This window comes from Pipistrellus kuhlii, unplaced genomic scaffold, assembly GCF_014108245.1.
Source record: "Pipistrellus kuhlii isolate mPipKuh1 unplaced genomic scaffold, mPipKuh1.p scaffold_m20_p_9, whole genome shotgun sequence".
Taxonomy (NCBI): domain Eukaryota; kingdom Metazoa; phylum Chordata; class Mammalia; order Chiroptera; family Vespertilionidae; genus Pipistrellus; species Pipistrellus kuhlii.
This window is the reverse complement of record NW_023425595.1, coordinates 13,356,713-13,374,052: the sequence shown is the minus strand read 5'-3', so window position 1 is coordinate 13,374,052 and position 17,340 is coordinate 13,356,713. Positions and strand designations below refer to the sequence as shown.

General features: G+C 46.0%; 1 protein-coding gene across 1 annotated transcript; it reads left to right on the top strand.

Moving 5' to 3' along the window:
- The first annotated feature begins 1,373 nt into the window (after positions 1-1,373).
- On the top strand, positions 1,374-14,756 carry RCN1 (reticulocalbin 1). The gene is made up of 6 exons (XM_036426853.2): positions 1,374-1,825; positions 6,850-7,043; positions 8,005-8,183; positions 9,818-9,878; positions 12,445-12,644; positions 13,607-14,756. The coding sequence occupies exons 1-6, from the start codon at positions 1,572-1,574 to the stop codon at positions 13,712-13,714; spliced, it is 996 nt and encodes a 331-aa protein (XP_036282746.1). The 5' UTR covers positions 1,374-1,571; the 3' UTR covers positions 13,715-14,756.
- The last annotated feature ends 2,584 nt before the right edge of the window (positions 14,757-17,340 follow it).

The window sequence follows — 17,340 nt, the reverse complement described above, 5'->3', positions numbered from 1 at the left end:
TGAATGAGTGAATATTCACATACCCTATCGCTCTGCAGAGACCTTGGCTATATAGTTTCCCATTGAACTCTTAGTTCCCAGTCCAGTGTTTAGTCAACCAATGATTATTTGTTAGTTGATCAAAAGAAAGGTAGATGCATATAGATTGCTATACTGTTGTTCGCAATGTCCAGACATTCTTAATACGAGAGCAAGAAGCACTGACCAGGGGTCTTTTCTAGACTATCAGGGAAGGAGTGGAATGGGAGGGGCGGGAGGCAGGGGCAGAGCAGGGATAGCAGAACAACCCCGGAAGTACAGCTGTCAGGGATGTGGGGAGGGGTTCCTCTTTTAAACCACACTTTTAGTTTTCTAGGGATTCCTAACCTGGGCTCACGAGGGAAGCTTCAGAAGATCCTTAAATCCCCTGACAGTTTAATCCAACACCCATGCCAGTATGTGCATGTTTCTGGAAGAGGGCCCATGGCTTTCAATGAGTCTGCCTCAAAAGGCAGGGACACAAAAAGAGCTGTTGCCCTGGACCTGCCGCTGTCCAGTATGATAGTCACTAGCCACACGTGGCGATTTACGTTTAGACGTCAAAGCCTCTGTTACACTGCCAGTGGCCACTACCTCCTGGAAAGCCCAGGTACAGCTATTCCAGTCACTGCAGAAAGCCCTGCAGGCTTCTTTACATTGGCTGCTCTTCTTCAGATTCAGTGCACAGGCAAGATTTGTTTGGATCATGTAGTGAGTTTGCAAAATGAATTAACATCTTTTAGAGATGAAAGCATAAGCACCTGAAATCCCGATTTCTTTTTGGAATGGGACTCTGCCAGCTTTGGGTCTGCATTCCTCCTGGTGCTGGAGTGCACGGGCTGCTCCGTTTACGTGGGCCCTCGGTCCTTTGAAATTACCTGCTTGGCCCTCCTGCACACGTGAGTTCGCGACTCTCAGTCCCAGGGTTTCCTGCCCACCCTGGTTTCTTTTTAGTCTCTTGTGTTTGTGACCAAACTCCGTTTGGGTAAGTGGAGCTGAATCTGGTCTAAGAGCACATCTTGCGGGGAGGGGTCTGGGGCTGAAATTGGGGCTCCCAGCTGGGAGTTTGGGACGAGTCCGGGTGCGGCAGTGCCTCCCCTCCTTCCAGTCCTCCGGAACTGGAAGGAGAAAAGGGGAATTTTATTCCGAACATCTGTTGCTTTGACAAAGAACTTCTTCCCAGTCTTCCCGGGAGCCCTCCAGTCTGAGCGCCGCACGCCTGGGCCCGCCCCCAGCGCTGCGATCGCGGGGAGGGGCCGTGGCGAAACCCGAGCCCGCGCCCACCACCCCGGCTGGCGACGTGGCTCAGCGGCTGGACCTCCCCCCCCCCCCCCGCACACCCCCCCACCTCCAGCCGGGTGGCTGATGTGCCCCTGAGCGCGCCGCCCGCCCGCAGCCTCCCCGTCCGCGGCCCGGCGCCCCCTCCGCTCCGGCGCGGGGCGGGAACTGACCGACCGAGGGGCGGCCCGTCCCCTCCCCCGCGGGCCCCTTCCCGAGTCGCTTCCCTCTCGTCGGCCGCCCGGTGCCTCCCCGCGGGCCGATCTCCGCTCCCGATGGCGCGCGGTGGCCGCGGCCCTTGCCTGGCGCTGGCCGCGGGGCTGCTGCTGGCGCTGGCGCTGGCCCCCGGGACGCTGCGGGCCAAGCCCACGGTGCGCAAGGAGCGCGTGGTGCGGCCCGACTCGGAGCTGGGCGAGCGGCCGCCCGAGGACAACCAGAGCTTCCAGTACGACCACGAGGCCTTCCTGGGCAAGGAGGACTCCAAGACCTTCGACCAGCTCACCTCGGAGGAGAGCAAGGAGAGGCTGGGGTGAGCCGGCCGCGGCCCGGGCTGCGTTCGGGGGGCGTTGCAGGTGCTCGGGGGGGTCCCCCGGGCGGGAGCCACGCGGAACCCGAGCCGCGAACCGAAAGAGAAATCGGCGCGCGAGTGGGGCTGCGGGCGGCGGGGCTGCTGGCGAAATGTGGCCGCTGGCTCCGGGACCCACGCGTGGAGATCGCCACCTCCTCCGCTCCAAACCCACGGGCCGCGGTGGCTTCCCCACGGGGAGGCGAGAACGTGGCAGCCGCCGCGGGAGCCAGGAAGGCGAGGGCAGGGCCCGCCCCTCCCCGTGGTTGCATCAGAAGGAAGGGGAGAGAGTGTACAAAAGAAGAGTTTGTCCACTGGGGTCTTTTAGTGAAGGATTCTTCCCCACCCTCCCAGGTTCTCTACCACCCCTCTCCCTCTCTCTCTCACCCCCACCCCACTCCCGAAGAGGAGCGCTGGAGATACTGCTAAGCAGGTCTCAAGGATGAGCCCAGGAGAGGCTTGAGTCCTGGCCTGTGTCCCAGAACTGGGGCTGAGGTGTTCTTGCCTTCTGCCTCATCTCCCCCCCACCCCCACCCCGACCCCCATACCTCTGATGTGGGGATATCAAAATCCTGTTGGTAAGAAGGGAGGGGCATTTGGGGATAGAGGATGATGGCTGGGGGATGGAAACTGGTCCCCCTGTTCCCAGCAGATGTCTGCAGAGGCACCCAGTCCTTTAGCAGCAGAGGGCAAAAAGCAGGAGGGTGGTGTGGTGGGTTGTACCCTTCACTGTTGAAAGCAGTGGAGTCTGGAACCAGACCAGGGAAACAAAACTTTTGTGACATCTCAATGCACCCTCCACAGGTTCCCTTGGGGAGACACTGGGGCATTGTGCAAAGCTATCTGGAATCAATAGCCAGGCTGATGGAGGATGGGCTGGGGAGGGTCCCAGTAGCCCTGCCTACTGGGCACCAGGCCTCCTGGAACCTGGTTGGGGGGGTGGGGGGGGTGGTGGTGGAGATCTTCACGTCCTGCTAACTGAGAAAGGACACAGCTATCCCTGTGTTGATGGAAGCCACCAAAGGCTAGTGGGATTGGTTAGGATATAAGGCTAAATTATACCTATTGTGTAGGTGCACCATCTGCCTACTCTCATAAAGAGATCTTTGAATTTCAAAGTCACCTTCAGACAATCACCTTTTATTTTGCAGAGAAGTACTTTCTCTTCTTGTTTTCGGACTTAACAATGGGGGCCATTGATGAGCTTAATCCATTGTATTGCTTTGAGGCACTTAAAAACTGGCTTATTCTGGAGTCCTGAGTGGCCCCCGTTTGCATTACTACTGCCAATGAGGGCGGGAGGGAGGGAGTTAGGGTTTGGCAAAGAGAACTTTGTAGTTTGTAGTCCTACCAATTCTAGTTTATGCCTTCATCCTAAAGAGTACACCTGGTGGTGAGAGCAAGGGCTGATGGAGTTGGTCTGCCTTTGACCCTTGTATGAACACCTTAACTTCATTTGTTTATTCATGCAACAAACAATGAATGGCTGTTGTGTGCCAGCTACCATGTTAGGCACCTGGCAGGTGCAGAGAGAAAACCTGTGTGTGCTCTAGGCCTCAAACTTCTTAAAATCAAATGAGACACAAGCAGGTTCTGCTATAATTGCTGCGAAGGCACATAAAAGCTAAGGTGAGCACACCCAGAAGGAGCCCCTAAAGGGTAAGGTTGGAGAGAGAGACTTGGGGCTTTAGGGATGGATCAGTTTGTGGGATGACTCAGAGGTTGCCTGGCACCCCACCAGAGAAAGGCATTTTCTGAAGAGAGAATAATCCACTTCTAAAAGTTTTGAAACAATTTCTACTATGTGTCCCAGACTTTATTTGGCATCTAGAGGATGAGAGCTATTAGGACAATAAAGGGAAGAAGTGGGAAGTGAGAGAGGAGGGGGAACCAAGAACAGAGCAGGAGGGACCTCCAAGATGGAGATTAGATGTTATCCTGTTTGTGGAGGAAATATCATCATCCTAATTCTTGTTAGGAAAATCAGACTGGCAATAGGGAGGAGAACATACTACTGTAGTAACTAAGGCATGATGGGGAGACCAGTGGAGAGCCATGGCCATGAGCGTCTGAACGAGGCATGCTGGTCCAGATGGCAGGAGAGGTGAACCAGAAGCATGTGGGAGGGAGCACTGGCAGTTCTCGCTCTTGACTCAGTGTTGGGGGGTGGAGAGAGAGGGAGCAGGGACTCACAGGTGACATCTGGGTCTCTGGCCTGGGCCACTGGATGATAATGGACATGTCCACTCAATTGTAAAGTAAATCCAGGCCAGAACCGGGGAGGCAGAGGGTGGGAAATGATGGGTGCGAGCGGTATGGGGTGATTGAGCATGAAAAGCCGCCTCTCTGTACGTAGCTCCTGGTACAACAGCCCCCGCCAAATCTGGGCTACCGAGGGAGGAGCATGGTTGAATCTGGGCAACTTTGTCACCACCTCCTGCCCTGATCCTGAAAATGTGCCAGCTCTATGGTCTCTGGAGACACCTAGGCAGGAGGGCTGCAAAGTGGGAACCTGTAGGCTGCCTGCTGTGACAAACAGAAGAAATGGAAATCAATTGTCAACTTTTAAAATGGGTGATTTTACACATAGACCTCAATTTCTGGGTTCCTTTTGACTCCCACAGGCCATTATTCCCATATGGCAACCATTGTCTGGAGCAGCTGGAACACCCTAGCTGGCAGTTGGTAGGGGATCTCCAGGTTGCCCTAAGCTCAGCCTGGCGGCTTTGTTCATTTCTGTTACCTGCTAGGCATTGGTTGAGTTTTCCATCCACTGTTTATTGTCCTTAGTGGAAAGGCACATTTTCATTCCTTTATTCCTCACCATTCCTGGTGAAGTAGGTATTCCAATTTGCAGGTGGAAAAACTGAGACTCAGAGAATCAAGACATTTGCCTATCACACAGGGCTAGGTAAGATTCAGGGATTGGCTTTGTCTACATCATAGCTGCCTTTCGCAGTATCTCCTGAGATTTTTTAAAAAGAGTAATTAAGATCATATTTATTTTTCAAAAAAATGTTCATTAAATTCTAGGTGTCAGGCTGACTACGTCCCGGATGTTATTTGGCATCAATTAGATGCTATCTTTTACACACACACACACACACACACACACACACAAAGGTTATTCACAATTTGATATTAGGTCTCTGCTGGTCTGAGATTCTGTTCCTCAGCCAGCTTTGGATAACTAATGGGCATGTCACCTCTGTGTTCCCAGGATTGGAGCAGTGCCTGGCACATAGTAGGTAGGTTTAACACTGCAGTGTTGAAAGAATTCTACTGTGTCTGGCTGTGGTCTCCTGCAAGGAAGCCTGAAGATACCTGAGGCTTTGTCTTTCAATGTGGAGAAGTTACTATTGCAAATGAAAGGACCCATTAAAGCTGTTAGTAATGCTTACACCTTCTTGAGAAAGGAGCTCTAGCTCCCCAGGTACCAGTTGGGAGATGGAGACTTGAGTACTAATGAATTCATTTCCCATATCTAATTAATCAAAAGAGAAACTGCCAATCAAAACTACTGTTCACAGTAAGAAAATTTTTACCAGAGTTGATATAATTCCAACCTAAAGCAAGAAACAAATCCCTAATCAACCTGTATGACCTCCTCCCAATAAGAGGACTATCAGGGTAACATTTTTTTAAACATTAAGAATAACTTGTGGGTATCTTTGAAGTTTCCTACAGGAATGGAGTCCCTAGCTTGGACCCTTTGGCTTAGAGATGGACACTGGTGAATTCTAACCTGAACTTTGCTTTGAACTAGTGTCTGGTGTACCTCAGTGGAGTCCAGTGGAAATTGTTAGAACCTGGACCAGCTGTGGAGCAGGAGATTCCAGTGGGCATAAGGGTCTTGAAGAGCAGGAGGTTCAGGATCCTAAAGCTGCTTTGCTGCTCAAGTTTCTTGAATAGGTTTCATTGATGTCAAGGCTCTTTCATCCCCAACATTTTATGCTTGTCCAACAAAATCTGGTCTCTTGGCTAACACCGGTGGTCTTGATCTGGCATCTAGAAGTGTTCTGAAATCTGGAGAAGGGGCTGTGCGTAAATTAATAAAGAGTCCAGAGAGGAAACATAATTTTGAAAGGCATATAGGGAGTCAGAGAAGCTTGGCTGAAGAAACAAAGTTCTCCTTGTCTCAGGACCCCTTGCTTTTTATTAACACAAATTGTCCTAAGGCGAGGTGGAGATATATACATCAAAGGGTGGGGTTAGGTACAGAACCCATTGTCAGATTGGGGCAGCCTACAACTGTTCAGGTGTTTGGCCAGTAGGAGGTAATATCATGTAGATTAAGATGTCCTGAGCTGTCTGGCAGCAAACAATCATTTTATGCATCCCTTTCAGGTTTGGGGAAATGCCTTTCAGCCATCCCAGGTGATTCAGCCCTTTGCTGACATGCTGGAATTGGCTTCCAAACTTGGCTTCAAGTCTCAAGTGTTTGGGTACAAAGTGGTGAGTTTTAAAAAAACAAACAAACAAAAAAAAAAAACAACAAAAACCACAAGAACTCAATTATCTGTTGGTTTACATAGAATTTTCCGGTTTTTTTAGATTGGACCTAGAGTCACTTCTTAACCCATTGTACCAAATACCAGCTGTGTGATCTTGGAAAATAATTCACGTTCTCTCAGCCTCAGTTTTCATCAGTCTAAGGACTACATCAGGGAAGACTGCTAGGTTTCACCTTACAAATCAACAGTAATCAATCGGTCATGCCAATCTGCAGAGCACTGTGTTGAGAAGGATTCTGAGGCCACATCTAGGTTTATTAGGACAAAGGGCATGACCCACTAGTAATATCTGCCAGTGGCACTGGGTGGGGGGAAGGCATGTCATGCTTGGAAGAAATGAACTTGAAGATCCTTTCCAGCACCATCCGATCATTGAGCTTGTGTCTATGCATTTTAGATTCTGTGCAGGTGTTTGATCTTTCTCTGGGTCAGGATCATGCAAGTCTTGATAATAGCCTTGTTTTTTAACGTCAGGAAGATTGTCGATCGAATTGACAGTGATGGGGACGGCTTTGTCACCACTGAGGAGCTGAAAACCTGGATCAAACGGGTGCAGAAAAGATACATCTATGATAATGTTGCTAAAGTGTGGAAGGATTATGATCGGGACAAAGACGATAAAATTTCCTGGGAAGAATATAAACAAGCCACCTATGGTTACTACCTAGGTAAGAGGTGCTGCAGGAGAGATTACACAGCTGGGGCCCACATAACAAGCTTCTCGCGGAGACTCGCTACTCCCTCATCACATCCACCCCCTTCGGGGATGTCACCACCTCCTAAGTAGAACCTGCTTACTAAGAATGCACTTGGTTGCTTACTCTGAATGAGACCCTAGGTGGTGAGTAGTGGCAGGTGTCCAGGGTCTAATAAAAAGTGACTTAGCTTGCCGCGCTCCCTGAGCTACGATCTTGAGGGTACACTCAGAACAAAGAGGAGAGGAAGCGTGTCTGCCGTACAGTTCACAGTGCTGCCGATTTCAGATAGCAAGGGGGCTGGAGCTATCAGGGAAGACTTCTGGGAGAGGGTGGCTTGGGAGCTGGGCCTTGAAGAATGGATTTGTATTTGGAGAGAGAGTGGGGGAGGTGGGTCAGCTGAAAGGGTAAAGGAACAGCGATGCATTTAGCAGTGGCGGGGTTTGGATATGAGACACACCCGTTTGGGGAATGGTGGAATGGTGTGTGCAAAGCACAGAGTGCAGACCCGCTAGGTGTGTGGTAGACAGTGAGGGGACTGGTCTGCACATTCACTGACAGATTCAGGGAGATCTTGGGAGCCAGGCAGAAGCATTTAAACAAAATGTGGTAGTAGGGAGCCTCTGCTTATTCTGGAGCAAAGGATGATATGATAAAAGCAGGGTTCAGCAAAGAGAAGTGTGGCTTTAGTATGGCCGAAAGCCTGTGCTCTTACCCATTACTAGAATGCCCTTAATATGCCCAGTAGAGCTGTATTAGGGGGTGGTTAGACAGGGCAGTTACTAGAGGCTTTCTGAAATAAACTGTGTCAGAGAACTCGAAAGGTTGGGATCTGTAGTCCATGTGTAATTCTTTGGGCATGAAGGACCAGCGATGGTTCAAGAAGTGCCTCTCCTAGCAGCCCAGTTGAAACGTTTGTGTGCACATCCTGCAGGGAACCCCTCAGAGTTTCAGGATTCTTCAGATCATCATACCTTTAAGAAGATGCTGCCACGTGATGAGAGAAGGTTCAAAGCTGCAGACCTGAATGGTGACCTGACAGCCACTCGGGAGGAGTTCACCGCCTTTCTGCACCCGGAGGAGTTTGAGCATATGAAAGAAATTGTGCTTTTGGTAAGAGAAAAGAAGTGCCTGGGCTGGGAAAAGACTACACCAAGATCTTGTCTTTTGTCTTGTCTTCCAAAGAGAGAATGTTCTTCCTCTTGAGAGGACTTGGAAAAGGACCCTGAAGTGGAGTGCATTAGAATACCTGTCCACCCAGTAAATGAGTCAGGGCAGGCTAGGTGCTGTAACAAATAGCCCCCAATCATAGCCATTGATCACAATCAAAGCTTATTTCTTGCTTATACCACTTCAGGGCAGATGGTCCCAGGCAGCTAGCTTTTCTGGGCAGTTCTCTTAAGAGCTTGCAGGCAGCCAGCCTGCTTCCATCTTATACATCACCATCCTGTGGCCTCAAGGTCCTCCTGGTAGCTGCCAGCCTGTAGACAAGAGGAAATGAGGAGAAGGTAGTCTACCTAACTGCTCTGACTAGGAAGTGACACATCCATTCCTTTTACATTGTTCCTCCTCCTCCTAGATGTGAGGCTGGGAAATAGTTTGCATATGTGCTCAAAAGAGCAGATGAATTTGATAAGGAAACTAGCTAGTCTCTGTTCGTTTTTTCAGCTTTGAGGGAACTAAAAAAAAAGACTCTGAAATGGAATCCATGGGATTGTTAAACCGTACAGAAACGTTGAGTGAAGACCACGGCTGGAAAGGACGTGCCCCTGAGCTCAGGTCTTCAAAGGGGGAATAGATCAGATCCTGTAGGCTTTGAGGGTCAGCTGGGCTTGCCAGGCCTCTGAGTGTGGTGGCTTTCCATAGTGTTTTGTGGCGTCCCAAAGGTCTTCATTTTCCACAACAATGATATAATGCTGTCACCTGCTTCCTGCTCAGATAACCCGAGCCAGTTCCGGCTGCCTCGGTGCTGGGAAACAAGTGGCTGAAGCTTTTGTTTATAACCAGCTCGGGGCTATTTTAGTTATGCAGTTGGTGGTTGGGCCCACTCTTGCCTCCTGCTTCATCCTCATGACGTAAGGACTGAGCAGTGGCTCTAAAAATCATTTCTTTTTCCTGCGCAACATCCACTTAGTGATAGCTGATTTGCCAGAGGACGATGAAGATGAATTAGCCACAAGCGGATTATGTGCCTTTGAGCTGCTGAGACAGTGGACATTAAGCTCATTTAAATACTTCCCATGGCAAAATGCCTAATTAGAAAGTCAAATATGCTAAATACAGACCATGCTACACCCAAAAGTCAGATAGACTTTTATTTCTTAATTGCCCGCTGTTTCATATTTTTCTGACACCACCCCGGTGTTCATTGTCCTGTTAGCCCTGGAATCTATCTCTGACCATCTGGTCCAGTGGCTCTCAAGCTGGGTCCTCCCAGATGCCCCCGGGGATGATTTAGCTGGATGGCGGAAGTGGTTGGGCTGGCATATAACCAGGGCATCTCTGGACTCCCAAGTACATTTTCATTTGAAGAGAGTTCTATGAAAACTGTGGGAGTGGGGAAGAAGGACAGAAACCACTGCCTATTTTTACAGATTAGAAATTAGTGCGTGGGAGGTAAGGAGACAAGCCCAAAGTCCCCAAGCGTTCAACCATAAAAGCCAGACGAAGGAGGACAGTAGTCAGAACTCTAAGACTTACCGGGAGCGCAAAGCCATCTTGCATTCTGTTTTCTGTTTGCTTCCTAGGAAACTCTGGAGGACATCGACAAGAACGGGGATGGGTTCGTGGACCAGGATGAGTATATCGGTGAGTGCAGCCTGGGTCCCGCTCCGCTGTTCCAGCTGGGCAATGTCCCTCCACCCGCGTGTCTGGCTACTTTCTCCACACGTCTCTGTTAGCAACTGCTACAAGTCTGTAGACGTCACCCTTGTGAAGGCCTTGTTACACCTTCCCTAGTGGTGCAATGTCAGGGAGGAATTAATAGACCTCATTCAGTGGAGAAGAGACCAGAGGCTGGCCCCTACCTGTAGGATGGCCAGCAGGGAGCCCCACAGCTCTCAGAGGTGCTGTTCATCACATTGGGTTGTTTTACCTTTGCAAAATGCAATTGGAGATGCCATAGATTTACAGTGAGTGTAGAGCAGACAGTCTCAGCAGAAAGACTGCCATCGGACTGGGTCAGCAGGGCCTAGAACTCTAAGTAGACACAGTTATGATCCAACAGAGCTACTTATGTGCCTAAGCTGTCTGCAGAAGAGCATTCCTTCTTACAGGGAAATCCTTTAGCAAAGTGCATAATTGCTGTTTTGTTTTTAGATCCTTTCATTGGGAGGGCCATACCTAGCATTTTGTTCAGAAGGGCTCCACCTGAGCCATGTCAAGAAGGGCATTTTCAGGTAACTGAGCACTGCCTAAATGAGACTCAAGTTAACGTAGCTGGGTCAGAACCCACCATTGCTGGTTAGAGCCCTCCTTTCCATAGGCCTCCAAGCATAAAGGGCTGGAGCAGGCAACATGGAAGTTTCTATTTGATCCTCATCAGCTGCTACTTCAGTGCTTCGGCAACATGGCTGCCTTCTCATGATACCTCCTCTTTTCCCAAATCTCAATAAGGTAAAGCTGGTAAATCATTCAAGGGATGGGATCAATGTAATTCTTAAACACTTCTATTGATTACTTTAGTAAGTACAAAGTAATTACTTTAGTGCCCAAGTTGCCATCGTTCTTTGGCCTGTGATTGTGTGACTTGGCCACCCCTTACCCAAGAACGAGTGCCTTCAGTAATGAAGGGCAGAATTGCTTCTTAAGAATTGATCCAAGGAACGTAACGCTGTTCTCTGTCAGTCTGTAGTGTAACAGACAGGTAGCTCTCGTCACAGTCCTTAAAGTGATCATGGTGGCACTAATTTTGTAGAATAAGACATGCTGAGAGCCCCTCATCAGTGCAAGAGCAGAGCCTTCCTCTTGCTTGGTGCACGTCTGAGGGAAGGTGCAGAGCTGCAGACGCCTTGACAGTGGAGATGGAGTTAGACTGACAAAAGGCTGCCTGATTAAAACCATGCAGCACTTGTGAGTAAGGATGTGTGCTGTTCCCAGCTTTCCTGAACTCCGCATTGAAACAGTACATCAGAGGCAAAGCTCCTTTAGTGGCTCTGCTTAAAACCAACATTCCATTCTGTATACTGAACAGAGAGGCAGATGGGGCATTGTGCCTGAAAATCAAATTCTGAGCAATTTACTGTCAGAAGGCCTGTTGCATGGACTTGTCCAGCAAGTGATTTCTCTTCAGGAGGAAATGAGTGCAAACCCAGTAGTGATGTGTAATGGGAAGAGCACCATGGAATTAGGAGTCCTGACTTCTTCACTTACTAGTTCTGTGACCCCCAGGGGAGTCATGCAATCACTGTAAGCCTCAGTTTCCTCGTCTGTAAAATGGGAATACACAGTACCCATGCTTCCAGGACTGGATGGAGCTCAAGGTAGCTAATGTATGTGATAGCTATTTCTCAAAAACACTGTGCAGATGTCAGGTGTGATTCTACCTTATAGCAGAACCAAGGGTCTTACCTCTCTTTTACCTTCACCACCTGCTCCCTGTACCACTTGACATTTCCAAGTTGTGTTTCCATTAAAGAGAAACTGCCTACAGGGTATCTCTTTTTTCTAAGATAATCTAGTGATTTAGCAAACAGTGCATAGACTTTGCCTTTTTCTTCTTTTGCCATTTTGTAAAACAGGCATCATGATCTATCTTACAGAGTTGTTATAAAAATGAAATAAAACGATATACATGAAAACCTTTTGGAAACTATGTAAACGACAATAGGAATGAACATGGTGGGTAAGCCTGTTTCTATGCAACCTCAAGCTCATACGAGCTGTGGCCTCAGTGTTTCCATCTATAAAATGGAAGTTATAACAAGACCTACTTCATAGGATTGTTGTATATGTAAAGTACATTATAAAGTATCTGGACCATAGAAGGTGCTTGAGTGGTCATGAGTTTTCACCTGGATAGTGCTAGTTTGGGTCTTAGAGGGCTTTCATAATAACCCTGTGATTTGTAATTTATTATCTCTATTTTACAGACAAGGCAATTTAAGATTCAGCCATTGAACTGGGTAACTTAATCCTAGTTATTGAACTGAGTCATCTTTTATCTTCTGGCTCCAAAGCTCAGCTCTTTCTTTTTGTTCCACCAAGTGACTTTCATAATGGATAAATCATTGAAATATTCTCAAAAAAATGCCCATCAGATGTTTGGGTTAGGTCTCTGGATTGGTCATTGTTCTTCCAAAACCTCAGGAGGTCAGGTTTTCTTTGATGTGCCTTCACACCTGTCTTCCTAACCAAGATCAATCTTCCTTTCCAGCGGATATGTTTTCCCACGAGGAGAATGGCCCTGAACCAGACTGGGTGTTGTCAGAACGGGAGCAGTTTACGGAATTCAGGGATCTGAACAAAGATGGGAAGTTAGACAAAGATGAGATTCGCCACTGGATCCTCCCCCACGACTATGACCACGCCCAGGCTGAGGCCAGACACCTGGTGTATGAGTCGGACAAAAACAGGGTATTTCACCTTCTTCTGGGATCAGTCTCTGAAGGGAGACAGTTTACATAAGATTGGTTCTGTTTGCTTCTGTGTGATAGCATTGGCCCGTGCCGCTGTGCCTTATTGACATTTCTCATTCTTGCCCTACGTCAGAGACCTGTAAACTTGACCCAATAACATGATAATCCACAGTGAGTTCATTAGGTCACGACATTCCTGGAGAGTCTGCTATGGGCCACAGACTGACATTCACTCCTATTTCCTGGAATTGCAGAACTTTGTTTGCTGTGGGCAGGGCGTGGATTTAAGAGGCACTCCCTGGATTGCCTTAAGACAACTTTATTCATCCATGTATTCAGTCAGATAATTATCCATTTATTCAGCCAGATAATTATCCAACATCCATGATGTGTCAGGCACAAGAAAGTCCAGTCCATTAAAACATAAGGCATCCTCAGGCAACCTCACACTGCTAGCTCTGTGCCCAGCACTTCAGTATCTATTGATACATGTCCACATAAATAAGTAAGCAAGATTTAGAAAGACCCACCTTTTTCCACTTTGATCACTGCTCCAATAACACTGTGATTTGTAATTTATTATCTCTATTTTATAGACAAGGCAATTAATTGTCTCCAAGCTCTTAGGAGACAATTGTGTGTTGCAGTCAGGCCATGAAAGGCAAGTGGACTTCTTCAGGGCCCTTTTTGGGAATGCCAACACTGCTTGTAGGCACGGTTGGTTGAGCTTCTGAATTCCTTGGGGCCTTATCTGATATATTTTTGCACAGCATTTACAGCCGGAGGCTGTTCCAGTTTGGGGTTCCACAGTGCGGCAATGGTAGATGAAAGGGGTACCTAGCAGCTTCTTAATTATTAAGTGTAGGGTTTCAAGTGTTGCAAATCAGTGAACTAACATGGAGCTTCATGCTACTCAGTTACTAGAACTTTGATCACTCAGCTCTTTCCTCTCTCCCGCAGGATGAAAAGCTAACAAAAGAGGAGATATTGGAGAACTGGAACATGTTTGTTGGAAGCCAAGCTACCAATTATGGAGAAGACCTCACAAAAAATCATGATGAACTTTGATACACACTCACCATAACATGACAGACGGTCATGGGCTTTCTTTTATTGTCTTGGATGTTGTCTAATTTATAGCAGTTGTGTCCCTGAAACAGTTTATAACCTCAGATTGGGGTTAAAATTGGTTTTCACTCCATATTTACTGGGAAATAGTCATTTCTATTTCTTCAGTAAGCTGTCTCTACAAACACATTAAAATCTTTGTAAACCACAATATTTTCTTGCGGGGTGGAGGGTGGGATACATTACAAAAAAACTTTTTAGCTTTTTCTATTAAATTTAAAGGGGAATAAAATTAGAAAAAGCCCTGTTACTGAGAAATTGGGTGGATTGGGGGAGTAGTTTATGGGGTGACTGCTATGTATTTTAACTGAAATGTTTATATTTGCCACATTGAAAAATTGGTGAGGGAAAATTCTGATAAAGTTATAGTCATTCATCCTATGTGGGCTTATTTCAGAACAAGTCTAATACTTCAGATTCTTCCTTTTTGACTTTGTACTCTGAGCTGTTACTGTAAGTGGAATATAAAACCTCTGTGCATTTTTCTGTATGAACCTGATAATGTGCACAACAAATCCACATCTTTGTTTTTTATTTTTTACCATAAGAATCAATGAAGAAAGATAATGTGAAAAAGGAAGGAATTTTAGAGGTAGGGGAAAGATGAATGTCAGGCATTTGGTGACTTACAGGAAAATGGTAAATACGTTATTATACTTGAGAAGATTATCTTTACATATAAACGAGGTAGGTCCAATCTTTGAAAAAGTGAATAGGAATATGATCCATTTCCTTGCTGATCATTAATAGGAATGAAGGAGGGGATCCCAGGGAAGCTTGCCTGATGGGGGGCTCGAACCCAGTCCCAGTGATTCCAAGACCCTCGAACCTGCCCAGGATCCACTTACACCGTGGAATTAGGACGAGTTGATGTTCCAAGTCATTGGCTGAACTGGAGAAAACAACGTTTACAGGTTGAAATGCTACCTTATACGTAGTAAGTGAGTGAAATAAAAGATCCCCCTGAGGATTTTGTACTGTGTCCTGTGGTGTACTGTGCCATTCTTCATAGAGAATTAAATAGGATGGGGTAACATGAGTAAAATTATAAAGGGTTTAGGTCCAAGTACTAAAATGTTTAGAATATCCTTGTATCGATATTTACTGACTTAATAAATGGGTACTTCCTTCTTCCTCTATGCTCGTTAGGGAATCTATAGGCCATTTTAACAGTAATATCTATCTGAGATAGGTCTCAACTGGAATATCCAGACTTCTCACCCAGCCCTCTGTGTTGGTCCCTTGCTGTCTCAGCACCATCTTACCACTTTCCTATTGCCGGCCCATGGTCTTTCTGACCTTTGAACACACCAAGTTCACTCCTACGTTAGACCCTTCACACTTGTTGACCCCTCAGATTCAAAACACCATCTATCACATTTTCTGGTAACTCGGTACTTCCTCAATAGAGCCTTCCAGACTCCACCATTTATAGTATAGTCATGTGCCACTGAATGACAGGGATATGTTCTGAGAAATGTGTCCTTAGCTCTTTGGTTGTGTCACCATCAGAGTGCATTTTACAAACCTAGATGGTCTACACTTCTATGCTAACTGGTACACCATCGTCCTGTATGGGGTCCATCACTGACAGTTGTTATGCAGTGCATGATTAGTACCCATTCAAATCCCTATCATTTGTTTTATTTTTTTTGATACAGATTTACATTGATATTTGTTTCCTAGAACTGCTGTACAAATTATACAAAATGAATGGCTAATAGACAACAAAAGAAGCTTGCTCTCAGTTCTAGAAGCCAGAGTGAAGTTGAGACTAGGGGAGAATCCCTCCTTGCTTTCTTCCTTTCTCTTCTCATCCTAAGATCCTTAACTTAGTTACAGCTGTGGAGACCATGCACCACTTAACAACAGGGACATATGTTCATATTAATAAGTAAGTTCATGTTCACAAGTTCCAGGTTAGAAGGTAGACATGTCTTGGGGACCACCATTCAGCCAACTATACCATTTGACAATATATTGTTTGTATATTGTTCATCTTCCCCAAACTAGAATTATGAGCTTTGACAGACCAATAGAGTCTACTCCATCTTATTCTTGGAATTTAGAACATGAGAACCCAGCCTACAATAAGTATTTTAATTATGTGCTGAAGAATGAGAGGTTGTTATCTTTAATCAGAGACTATACATCGGGAAGAAATTTTTCTGGGGGAAAAAAAACAAAAAAAAACAGTGAACATGTGCTGAATGAGAATATAAGTAATTTTGTCCAAGATTCCACAGTGATTAGATGGCAGTGACAAAATTCAAATCCAGATGTTCCTGTCTTCAAGATCTCTGTAATGAGAAATACTGTAATGTCACAAAGCATTATTTATATGCTTAATGGGACTGAAAGCATTAATTGCTAGGAGCCAAAATCTGTCCAAGCAAAGCATGAACACATTTGTACCTCGTGTCTCTTCTTATAGGTGTTTAGTACTAAGTTTCACTGCTCCAATTCTCCAAATCTGGCATTGGTTTTCTTTATTTCTTTGCTCTCCCACAGTACATGATCACACAGTCAGGAAATGGAAATAGCTCCTCCTACCTAGAAACAGGCTGACAACATTTTTTTAAAGCAATAAAAACCTGCCTTTAAAAAAAATTAGAAATTCTGTGTAACCTAATTACAAGCGTAACACTTTAAAAGGGTACTAACATTATTTTCCAAAAAAAAGGAATATTGGTTGATTTATTAAATTATACATAGTAAGATGTTAAATATAGTTTGAGTACTAAGTTTTTCCTTTCAAGTCAGTGCACATAAGAAGAAAACCCTCAAAGAAAGCAGGGCTTCTGGGGCTGAATTTAACACTATTTAAGGAAAGAAAACCTTAGCTAGGGGACATAGCTGTTAACATGGTGATTTGTAAAGCCTTAGATTTCTAATAGGGTATGACTGTTTCAAGGAAAACATATTTTGTTTCTAGGTAACATTTCAAGTCTGATTATGAACAAATGCTACAAAATCGATCTGTAATGAGAAATACTGTAATGTCACAAAGCATTATTTATCTGCCTAATGGGACTGAAAGCATTAATTGCTAGGAGCCAAAATCTGTCCAAGCAAAACATGAACACATTTTGTACCTCGTGTCTCTTAATGTAGGTTTTTGAATGAATTTGAGTGTAACAAAAATGTTAGAAAATCAGCAAACACCTGTAGGTTTTCTTCACCCGCTTGGATTATCATAGCTGTTTCTTGTTAATAGTGGCCCGAATCATACCTGCTCAGAAGTGCCCAACAAACAGCAGACATGTGGCTACTTGTTAGCTCAGCTCTAAAACATTGTGAAGTAGTGAATGGCTGGCTGGGTTTTTTTAAAGTTTCTCTAGATTCATTTTGCCAGCTTTCTAATAAAATCTGGCTTCCCCCTAGTATGTGCACCTAGATGTAGCTCTCTCTGTAGTCTTAAAACTGGGTTTATAGTGTTAGAATTTCTCACTGAAAACCATTAGGTGCCATCATACTCAATGCTGTGGCTCACACGGAAGTATTAAAAAACTGAGAAGTGGAAAGACTATGTCATCAGTACTTAGAGTAATAAGATTTACATGAAT